Below are 12,121 nucleotides of genomic sequence, written 5' to 3'. Positions count from 1 at the left end.
AGGATATGACGTCAATAACACATCCGGTTAAACGGGTTTAAAACAAATGGATATTGCAATCCTGTCGTAAACCCGATTTGGATGTACCACGAGAGCAGGGAGGCCGAACTAACTTGACGAGGTAAGCGGCAACAGATTCCACAAGGCTATAGCTACATTATAGCATTTAGCATGCGTGAGGCGTCCTTTTTTAATTGGCCCTGCTCTATGTTTTAGTCCTAACAATAGTCAATATTTGTTCTAATGTAGCTGACTTTATCTGCCCTATATAAGATAAATTGCAGATAATTTAACCAATATGCAATGTAATTTAAGATACGATAAAGACACACGAGGACTTAAACCCGGTAGATGCACATTAAAAGAACAAGCGATTTTGGCAATCAATAATAACAACCCGGTACCAAGGGTGCTAATCTAGATAAAAACATGGAGTGCCTATATATAGCGACTATACAATGGTGACTATATGTCATGTGAGCGATTATATGATACGCATCTTATATATTTAGGCAATTTACGAGACTGAAGAAAATTTATACATCTTCTACCTGATGCAAGGATATCGTCCCAAAGAATTTATAACAAGGACAATAAAGTCTGATCTGCTCTTCAAACTGAGGTGAGAGGTTTTAGCATGATTCTAGATACATAAATATGCCATTAGGGGGTGGTTGAGCTAACAAGGTTCTTCACTTGACTCTCAACAGAGACTACAAATACCGATTATTTTAAGTAGTTCTGGTGTCCGGGAATAAAAAGAAAAAATCCTCAATTTTGGTGGCTTCTCGTGGTACAAAAAGAAAGAATTTTATATATGATTCAGGTATGCCATCCTTCGCTTACAATAAATAAATAGAACAAATGAAATGGTTATATGCAGTCCTATCTAAAGGTGATTTCTGTTTATAATATAGGCAAAATTATTTAACCTGGCAGGAATTCGAAATTGGAAGGTCATCCTCCACTTCCTAATACACTCTCAAATTTAAGATAAGGTATGCTGTTTTGATTATATTGTAATACACTAGAGACATGTGAGATAGAATATTCAGTGTCAATACCAGAAAATACATAAAATGCTACCTAAGATGACCACGGGGTGGCTCTGTAGCTTTTGATAAAATACAGAGGATGTTGTGAAAGAATAGGGTAACACTGTCATTTTAATTTGTCAATTTGCACTTTTTTTATATAAATGTTTAAATGGATAATTTTTTCTTTTGTTTTAGATGAAATAAACACTTTTTTAGTCCGGAAGAAGGTGAAATATTGCACACAACACCGAAACGCTGCGTCGACTTTTAATTCTTGTGTTTTAAATGTATTGAATTAATTGATTTTATAAGGATTATAGATTGTAACCCAATATTGGGAGTTGTAGATATTTGTCTATTTGTCGCTATATGAATGGAAATAAATGATAATTTTTAATAATTTTGGCTCACATAGAGTTTTCCTAAAGTGCTTTTATTGTGTACAGTGTTTGTATAAACCCGAATAATCTGTTCCAACAACAATAGTACTCTGTCTATGCCCATAAGCAATTCTAATTTGTCTAAATAGGGACATTTTGTAAATTTTCCACTTTTGTGAAGCTGCGACATGCCTAAATCGGATATATTAATTTAGCTATGCAAATAAACCGCAAATATGAAAACACATTAAGGGAAATGATTTTCCCTATGTGGAAATGGATTCCCCTACGCTACTGCACATTATTCGGTTCCATTCCCACACGGGACAGAAACTTACTTGAGCCCTTGACAGACATTCATTTCTCACGGTATCCACACTGGTGATGTGCATGACAAACGTTTATTAATACACCAAAGCCAAACGAGCGCTGGCGCGCACTCATCTAGGCAGGCACCCCATTTCTCTAATGATGCTCCTACCTGGCCCTGGTCTGGTTGCTGATTGGCTTCTTAACAAAATTACATGATAGTCATCCAATGAGTGAGCCCCCTGCACAGTGTATTATGTGGCGAATCTAGGAGGAGAGCTCATGTCCTCGAGACTCCAAGGAGGCGACCTCGCATGGCACGGTGATGGTGGGGCGGTAACTCTGCACCCAGAATTACTGGTACCTTGTGGTATTCTCAAGCCATTATGCTTCATTCTGAGTTAATGGCCTAGTCATGGGGTCATTAACGCAACCAATTGCTAAACGACTTCTCGACAGGAGTTGGAAATCCCTGGAGGGCCCCAAACTAACAGACTGGGGGAGGACGTACGCCAATGGGGCCTGGCCGAAAGCGTGGCCCTTAGGCGTGAAGAGCAGCGAGGACGCAAGACCGCAATTCTCTTTGGAGTGGGACATACTATTGGAAAGCTTTAAAACACCAACTCTGGATCCTGGAGGGCAGCAGGTGCCCAGTGAGCAGTCCTTCTACGGTCCATCACACCCTATTAACTGTATATGATTGAGGCCTGTTATTACCCACGCCTGCCAGGTGCACAGCAATATTTCAGGGCCCTCACCTGGGCACTTGGTTGTCCCTCCCTTGTGTTCTCGTCTTCCTGGCCTTGAGTGGCACGCAGCAGTTATTAGTTTGGTTTTACATTTAATGATCACTCCTCTGTCCATGTTCATTAATAATCCTTGGTCTGGTGCACTCAATGATGTAGTCTGTTATACTAACCAGTGAAAAATGTTGTAGTTTGTACACTGTCAAATATGCGTTTACAATGGACACTTTTCTCCTGTAACATTATATGCTTTAATCATAAAATGCAATAAAATATGTGGTAAAAATAACAACTCAACCGAGTTCTATGGTGAAAGGAAAGGACTCTGAGTCGTCTGGGGCGATTTCTGTTGTGAACCCACCGTTGCAGGCGACTTTTGGTTGGGCCCTAGGGCGGCTTAACCACTAGCTCAGACCCACGCCTGTTTTCTTGTGCTACTAATGTATTGTGCTTTTAAGCATTTGTGCACAAAAACGAAAGGAGATTATTACCATTCATAGCTCATCTGTACAGCATCACACTGGAAAAAAATGAACATTCAAAGAAGTCAATGGTACACTACGCGCAGTTTCTTAAGATTTGCACTTTTATTTGCAGCCTGCTCTAAAAATCCGTGCCCAGCACAGACCGCCTGCAGAATGCTCCCCACTGGAGAAGCAGTTTGCGCGTGCAAAGGGACACTTGTGGGAAGGCACTGCAACATAGGTACGTATGAAATGCAAATTCCCTTACAAGCACTACAAAGAGTTTTAATACAATGACATTAGTCAGCATTGGTGGCGCAAAACTTTGCAGTGCAGCGTTGCAAACATAGAAACATAAATCAACGTGTGCTTTCCAGACTCGAGTGTGAGTCTCTTTCTGTACATGCCCACAAATCTTTATTTTGTAAATGGAGTTTGTTTGCATATTCCATGCAACCGGGATTCTATATGCAGTGCTGCATACACTAATCCAGCGCACTGGAAAGGGCCCATCGCAAACTGCAAACAGGACACGGGCGAGCACCCTTTAATGCCTGCAGCTACCATGTCCACAGTGGAAGCTCCCTTCACTGACAGGTTCATGTAAACTGGAACAAGATCTGGCCAAAGATGGGAGCGCCAACTTGAGACTAAAGGTAAGAAGTGCCATGTTGGGGAGTGGACCAGGAAGCAGGACTTGGGGTTCATGTTCCAGCGGGTGCTGGGCACGGTGCTCGAATCCCACCGCTGCCCAGGCTACTGTATGTGAGCAAAGGCTGGTGGTGCACGCGGAGTGTCGGTGGAAGACTGCCTGGCAGAAGGCTGCATAAACCCGGAGATCATATTATGCAAAGGCCCCTTGCCTTTGCACTACAGGGACCAGAATTCCTGAAATGTCACCTTGTCTGCAGATTGGGTGCACTGGGTATAACTTGCATTGTGTTTCATGGTGCTCTTGCGAGGCAGTCAAGCTGCTGCAGCCAGGACCCTTGCTTCATGGATTCGCGACTAGTGCTTGAGTAAGGTATCTTCATCAGAGTTTGCTGAGAACAATACAAAGTGGCATAGAAGTATTCTGGATGTGGACGTGTTGGGAAAACATACTTTGAACTAAACTTGTTAGAGAATTGAACTGTTCTGTTATTCATTAATGCCTGAAAGCACATATGTATGGCGTTAGAGTTCATGGAAAAGCCTGCTTCATATGTGGAGTCGGAGAGTTGGTTACACAGTGATCTTAAAAGATTTCCAAACCACTCTGCAACTGTCTGTGCCCAGCAGTGACGAGGCAGAGTGATATTGAATACCTTGGCTTCCTTCCTATCCCATGTATGTCATTGTGTGTGGTCAGTGGTGGTTGTGGTGAGAGACGAGAGAGTGCACAGCCCCTAATGGATCCAAGGTACAAGGTTAGTGCCTTTTGCCAGATTGCCTAGCCCTTGTTCTTATCCAACCTGAACGATGGATTTCGATACTCGGTAACCGCAAGAAGGGCAGGTTCCCTGCTGAAGCCATTTTGGGATTTGCCGAGCATATGATTGTCTTCCAAAAACCTCGTAAAGACCTAGTCAGGTTTCTCTGTGACTTCTGCAAGGAAAGGTAGGAGGGAAATAGGACGAAGATTTTTGGGCTTGGAGGCATCCAAAGAGGTTTTTTTTAAGGGGGATAACCTTAGCGTGCTTTCAGGTGCTGGACACAGAGGCAGATGACAGAGAACGGTTCGCCATCTCTAAGCATGGCCGGAGAAGAAACTCCTGTAACTTAATAAAAAAGTCAGGAGTAATGGGGTCCGCATGTGAACCGGATTTCACTGAACTACAGAGGGAAAGAAAGGAAGAGGAACTCAAGAGAGGTTGCGAGGTCAGCAAAACTCTGGTTTTTGTGGCAGTTGGCAGTGAGCTAATCTGGATCTCACTCCAGTACATTTTATAATTGTATTGTAATTGCCATTGATACTTCCCTACGTGTGCTCCATTCAACCTTATGATGCTGATCATCTTTTCCCTATGTCTTGTCGTGTGCCCTCTTAGTTCTTTTGTCCACATGCCCCTCTGTGTCACATACTTGCTCCATGTCCTTGCCCTCTGAATTTCATTTTAGTGAGTGCGTAATCCTGCTCCAGCAGTCAAAAGCTGGGGGCTGCAATAAAGGTCCATCTTTGTCTTCTGGACCTCTTTAGTTTACATCTGGGAGAATAAACACTCCAGACTGGCTTGAAAAATATTACTACGCCTTGGGTAGACTTGCTATGCCAGGTGCTGAGCTTTATTTGTATGCGGCTCAGGCACAATAGGCACATTCTTGGTACCACCCAGGTATCCTACCTCCACATGGCGCTCCCCACCACCCTCCCTAGGCCACACAAGAGTATTCAACACAATCTCAATCTGGTATCGTCTGGCTAAGACAAGTGGACTTGAGACACTTTACTACTCAGACCTTCCTCTACTGGATACTCCATGTATCCCACGCACTGTAGGACTCAAAGCTCAACAGCAGATATCTAGGCTTGGTCTCACTCTTATGGGAAATGTATACCCCAAGGCTAAGTTTCTGACATTGAACAGTTTAAGATTTTGGGGTATGTATATTTTTCTATACTACTGGCTCCATAATCTATATCCTGGTGGAAAGGTTCTGATGTTGGAGCAGTTTAAGGTGTTGAGGGATGTTAATCCTTTGAATATTGTTCTGTGGTATAGGCTTGGTAATGCACCGTAAATATGTTACTCGACTCATCCCTTTGAGCCACCAGGGTACACCATTCTCACACCTCTTAATGGGTCCCTCAGCCCTCCACTCCTTGTCACATTCATGTACAGCGGGGCATTGAACAGTAGAACAATAAAGGGATCCAATGTCTAGCAAATGTGGATTGATGACCTAGGTAACCAACTGACAGATTACTACTGTATACAAAATAGATGTGTCTCTTTAACCAGTAGGCACAAACTAAACCTTTTCTACAAACCCATGAAACTTAGCTCCTTAGTAAAGACTTCCTGCACTTGGCGTGGCTTTGCACTACCTTCTCACCATAATGAACCAATAGCTTTCCCACACTGATGCAGTCCAAGACTCCTTTCCAACTGCTTTTTACCCTGGAACTGGACAGAGATGTACTGCAGTCATGTATAGGAAGTAGAACAGACCATCCCTAGATTTGGTAGGGGTGTGCAGGAAGGGCTTTCTCCATGGGAATTTTTTTTCTATTCTATGTAGAACTCTGCACATTGGGAACGTGAGCCCACAGTAATAGCTAGATCATAGTCAGTAGTATATAAATGCCGGTTCAGCTTTCCAGCATACTACTTGAGATGTTGGTAAATGCCAAAGAAATGTAAAAGTTCATTCAGTAGGTGATTTAGACCTCGTCCTGTACTTTTAGGTTTTTATTGGTGAATACTAATTAGGTCGAGGCTTTGCAGCGCTTGCGCTGTCACTTCATGACATACTGTATTCACTCTGTAGGCTTAAAGCGCCCCAATAGACTTACTATTTGCTGCCTTCATTGTCACCCTCCTATTCTTTCTTTCCATTCATTTAAAGCATGCATTTGTCATGCCTCTTCCATTTTTTTTCACTCCCCAAGAGCAGGGACCAAGTACAATATAAATCCACTCGTTACCATTTTAGCATCTGTTTTGGAACTACCTTTTTTGTTTGTTTTGATCTCTTAATACCGGCGCTCGCATTATCAGCATGGTGCCTGCTTTCAAGTTTCACCATCGCACCTTTGACTTTATCAGCACGGGGCACCACAGCTGGTCATCGACACTGCAAGGACTCCGGCATGTGATGCCTCGGAAGCAGGCTGCCTGGCTCGAGCCCGTCCTCAATACCTTCTGACTCGCGCTCTATAGATGCCGAGCACCACAGCCTCTGTCGCGGGGTTCCATGTCCGCTTCCCCGCATCTTCGCCCCATGCCTGTTGGACTTGGCCGTTTTTGAAGGATCATCACAGAACTTTTTGCCTTCCTCCTGTATTTCTTCTGACCTGTTGTTGGTGGTTTTATGACTCTGGGCACTTAACCACTGCTGATCAATGCTAAAGTGCATGTGCTCTCTTTGTAAATTGATGTTATGGATTAGTGATTCTATGATTGGCATATTTGATTTACTTTTCAGACCCTGGTACGGTGCACTTTGTGTGGCCAGGGCCTGTAAATCAAATTCTGATGGTGGGCTTGCAGCACACACTTGACAGTCCCTAAAACTTCCCTTTTCTACATATTAGTCAACCCTAAGGTAGGCCCAAGGTACCCCTGTGGGCAGGGTGCATTGTATGTGAAAGGTAGGACATGCCCTGATGTGTGTGGCATGTCCTGATAGTGAAATACTGCCAATTTCGTTTTTCACTATTGTAAGGCTATCTGTTCCCATAGGACAGAATGGGGAGTTTGTGTATAACATCTTTTAAACATAGCTGACCCTGGGAACACGATAGTAAAGTGTAGTATGCCTGAACTCAGAATGTTATGATGCATGTTTTAGTGAGGGTGATTTTTACATTCTGTGTTTGAAAATACCACTTTTAGAAAGTAGATATTTTCTTGCCTACCCATCCAGTGTGCCTCTGCTAGGTTTGTGTATTGCATGTCTGGCTTTTGGATGACAGGGGCTGGAGAAGGGAAGCGGCTCTAGAAGTCTGATGAGTCAGGGCTGGGCTGAATAGGCTTGGTCTACATTTGGAGTGGTGGGAGGAGTAGCACCTGCAACTGAATAGGACTGTGCCTGCCTTCCACAATGATAGCTCCGCCCCCCTGTGTTGTGTCTGGAGCCAGGGCTCACACTGACAAAGGAGGTTGTTGTGCACTTGCAAAGTGCCCCACAGAGCTGGTTTTGACTGGGTACAGACACTCTCTGCCTTCAGAGAACAAAGGATTTTAGTGTATGAAAAGGGGGGGGCGCGCAGACCCCCGACTTTTAGATCACTTCTGGGAAATCAAGAGGAACCTTTGTCAAGGAGAAGAGCCGGGTAAGCTGAGGAGGAATACTGCCCCTATGCTGTTTGCTGTCTGGGGTTGGCCTGCAGTGGCTGCTTGCTGCCAAGGAAAGGATAAAAGGACTTTGCTGTTTGCTTTGTCATCTTGAGGAAGATCTCCAAGGGCTTGAAACTGAGCTTGCCTCCTGTTCTGAAGTCTCAGGGACACAAAGACTTCACCACCAGCTCCCCTGAATTTCCTTGCTGGGAATTCCAACCTGAAAAGAGGTGCCTGCTGCTGTTTAGGACCTCTGGAGACTGGGAGCTGGAAAATCTACGCAACACCGAAGAGGCGTGTCGCATTCGCACTTGTTTTCTGACGCATTGCTGAAGAAACCGTTGCAGTGCCTGCCGTGGCTCGAGAAATCGCCTCATGACACATCGGGTGTAACGAGCTCTGACATCCGAGATTGCCGCACCGATTTCGACGCAAGCCTGCTGTGCGGCTGCACGAAACCATGCATCGTACCGGATCGACGCATCGCATCGAGGCGCTAAGACTGTCGCATCATTGTGGGCCGCAGTAAGGAACAGACGCATCACCTCCCCAGAGCGTAAGGAACAGACGCGTCACGTTCCCTGCGGCCATTGTCTTTGCGAAAAGTGTTGAATTTACAACTTGCATTGAACTGAACTATTTCTACAATTTTGAGAGCCTTATTTTTAATACTGTATTGTGGATTTTTGTCGTTTGGTCTTGTTTTGGTTTAGATAAAGTTTACTTATTTTTCTAAACTGGTGTGGTGTCCATTTGTAGTGTTTTCACTGTGTTACTGTATGTGTTCACAAATGCTTCACACACTGCCTCTGAGATAAGCCTTTCTGCTCATGCCAAGCTACCAAGTTGGGGGCATATCAGCAACAACCAGCGATAATTATCGCTAAGCGCACTTAGCGCTAGGATAATTATCTATTGTGGATTTTTATCGTTGAGATAGCGAGCTATTAGCAACGCTTATCTCAAAAGCGATAAAAATCCTAGCGCTAACTGCCAAACGTGAGATTATCGCTGGAAACCCAGCGACAATCCCACGAAGTCTGACGATAGCTTGCTGATAGGGTCTCACATACTTAGCCATGATATCCACCTTCCATAGGATATCATGGCTAAGTCAGTTTCAAAGCAGGCGTAAGGAAAGTAGCGATAACAGAGGTTATCGCTACTTTTCCTGTTGCTATGCTGCTTTGCGTGAGGCTTGATAATAGGAGCGACATTTCGACATTTCTCCTGTTATCCTGGGGAGGAACGCCCACTTTGCATCTCATTGGAGATGCAAAGATGGGTGTTAAGGGAAATGGAGATAAGGCAAGGTTTCACGCGATAGCGTGACCTTGCAGATAAGGCGATAAAATTATCGCCGCTTTTCGTCCGAAAACGGACGCAAAAGCGGCGATAATTTTTTACCGCCTGCTTGCTGATATGCCCCTTGGTGAGCAGGGGTTGTTTTAGGAGTGCATCCCCCTTATCTTGACTAGAAGCAAGGGTCCCTATTTGGACAAAGGTACCTACCACTGCCAACTAAAGACCCCCATTTCTAACAATGCCCAACCCGCAGCCACCACAGCAGCTGTCTCCAGTGCCATCCATGCACAGCTCTGCCCCCTCCCTGCCGTGCGAAGGTTTCATTGCTTATCTGAGAAATCTTTTCTCTGCTGCATATATGCCTTTCATTTGGGGCTTCCAAATCCTCGTCGTTCCTGTGACGGTTGCCTTTTGTTAGTGGCTATTGCAGACATTTCTGCTGCTTCCCTCACCTGCATGTCCAGACAGCCCCTTGACACCATGGAGCCTAACTTGTTGGGGCGCAGACATGCGCTGTTGTGACTCAGCCCATTTGTGGCTGGCAAGAATAATACAGGGCGGAAGGCAGAAGTTGAAGAGCAGCTATTTATCTCATAGTGTGGGATGGGAGCAGCGTTCGTGCCAGACTACCGCCAGAGAATATCAGGGCTCCATTTTGGTGATAGCTGTGTGCTCTTTTTTACTCCTTTTACTCCCTTCCTTTCTTGCGTTGGCCACTCCCTGGAGCTTGGACCAAGTACATGTGTTCTTCCTCGTCCTTTTGGCTAGTGGCCCTTTCACCCAGTGCTACTGATGCACCTTAATCCACTATGCGACCCTCTTGTAATTCCAGCACTTCATGCCCACATGTAACTCTGCCACTGTACCTCAGTACTGCTCTGCAGCGGTGTTGGAGCGGTATTCTCTACCAATCTGCCTAATTCTGAGAAGTTATACTGCATGTTATTCCAGTAGCGGAACGCACACAGCTCCACGCATGTACCACAGCTCTATTTCACCTCTTCCCCGAGGGGCAGCTGCCTCTGCTCTTCCTGTACTTCACCCTTCCAAAGAGCATCATTGATGCACCTTGATCCCAGCATAAAGCAGTGCTCTCTCCTCCAGTTTCTGGTCTCATCACACAGCTCTGCTGATGCACCTTGATCCCGGCATAAAGCAGTTCTCTCTCCTCCAGTTTCTGGTCTCATCGCACAGCTCTGCTGATGAAACTTGATCCCGGCATAAAGCAGTGCTCTCTCCTCCAGTTTCTGGTCTCATCGCACAGCTCTGCTGATGAAACTTGATCCCGGCATAAAGCAGTGCTCTCTCCTCCAGTTTCTGGTCTCATCATACAGCTCTGCTGATGAAACTTGATCCCGGCATAAAGCAGTGCTCTCTCCTCCAGTTTCTGGTCTCATCGCACAGCTCTGCTGATGAAACTTGATCCCGGCATAAAGCAGTGCTCTCTCCTCCAGTTTCTGGTCTCATCGCACAGCTCTGCTGATCAAACTTGATCCCGGCATAAAGCAGTGCTCTCTCCTCCAGTTTCTGGTCTCATCGCACAGCTCTGCTGATGCACCTTGATCCCGGCATAAAGCAGTGCTCTCTCCTCCAGTTTCTGGTCTCATCGCACAGCTCTGCTGATGAAACTTGATCCCGGCATAAAGCAGTGCTCTCTCCTCCAGTTTCTGGTCTCATCGCACAGCTCTGCTGATGAAACTTGATCCCGGCATAACGCAGTGCTCTCTCCTCCAGTTTCTGGTCTCATCATACAGCTCTGCTGATGAAACTTGATCCCGGCATAAAGCAGTGCTCTCTCCTCCAGTTTCTGGTCTCATCGCACAGCTCTGCTGATGAAACTTGATCCCGGCATAAAGCAGTGCTCTCTCCTCCAGTTTCTGGGCTCATCGCACAGCTCTGCTGATGAAACTTGATCCCGGCATAAAGCAGTGCTCTCTCCTCCAGTTTCTGGTCTCATCATACAGCTCTGCTGATGAAACTTGATCCCGGCATAAAGCAGTGCTCTCTCCTCCAGTTTCTGGTCTCATCACACAGCTCTGCTGATGAAACTTGATCCCGGCATAAAGCAGTGCTCTCTCCTCCAGTTTCTGGTCTCATCGCACAGCTCTGCTGATGAAACTTGATCCCGGCATAAAGCAGTGCTCTCTCCTCCAGTTTCTGGTCTCATCACACAGCTCTGCTGATGAAACTTGATCCCGGCATAAAGCAGTGCTCTCTCCTCCAGTTTCTGGTCTCATCATACAGCTCTGCTGATGAAACTTGATCCCGGCATAAAGCAGTGCTCTCTCCTCCAGTTTCTGGTCTCATCGCACAGCTCTGCTGATGCACCTTGATCCCGGCAAAAAGCAGTGCTCTCTCCTCCAGTTTCTGGTCTCATCGCACAGCTCTGCTGATGAAACTTGGTCCCGGCATAAAGCAGTGCTCTCTCCTCTAGTTTCTGGTCTCATCACACAGCTCTGCTGATGAAACTTGATCCCGGCATAAAGCAGTGCTCTCTCCTCCAGTTTCTGGTCTCATCACACAGCTCTGCTGATGAAACTTGATCCCGGCATAAAGCAGTGCTCTCTCCTCCAGTTTCTGGTCTCATCACACAGCTCTGCTGATGCACCTTGATCCCGGCATAAAGCAGTGCTCTCTCCTCCAGTTTCTGGTCTCATCACACAGCTCTGCTGATGAAACTTGATCCCGGCATAAAGCAGTGCTCTCTCCTCCAGTTTCTGGTCTCATCACACAGCTCTGCTGATGCACCTTGATCCCGGCATAAAGCAGTGCTCTCTCCTCCAGTTTCTGGTCTCATCGCACAGCTCTGCTGATGAAACTTGATCCCGGCATAAAGCAGTGCTCTCTCCTCCAGTTTCTGGTCTCATCACACAGCTCTGCTGATGCACCTTGATCCCG

The 12,121-nt window shown here is 45.8% G+C and overlaps 1 protein-coding gene across 2 annotated transcripts in view; it reads left to right on the top strand.

Moving 5' to 3' along the window:
- Positions 1-12,121, top strand: part of HGFAC (HGF activator) — an 882,006-nt gene that overhangs the window by 333,881 nt on the left and 536,004 nt on the right. Inside the window, exon 7 of one of the 2 annotated variants that reach the window (XM_085642492.1) lies at positions 3,070-3,177. The exons of the other annotated variant lie outside the window; for it this stretch is intronic. Coding sequence (XP_085498618.1) covers positions 3,070-3,177 — 108 coding nt within the window. The remainder of the gene's footprint in view (positions 1-3,069; positions 3,178-12,121) is intronic. 2 annotated transcript variants of the gene reach the window in all.

This window comes from Triturus cristatus, chromosome 2_2 (assembly GCF_964204655.1).
Source record: "Triturus cristatus chromosome 2_2, aTriCri1.1, whole genome shotgun sequence".
Taxonomy (NCBI): domain Eukaryota; kingdom Metazoa; phylum Chordata; class Amphibia; order Caudata; family Salamandridae; genus Triturus; species Triturus cristatus.
Note: the sequence above shows the minus strand (reverse complement) of the source record. Positions and strands in the feature narration are given on the sequence as shown.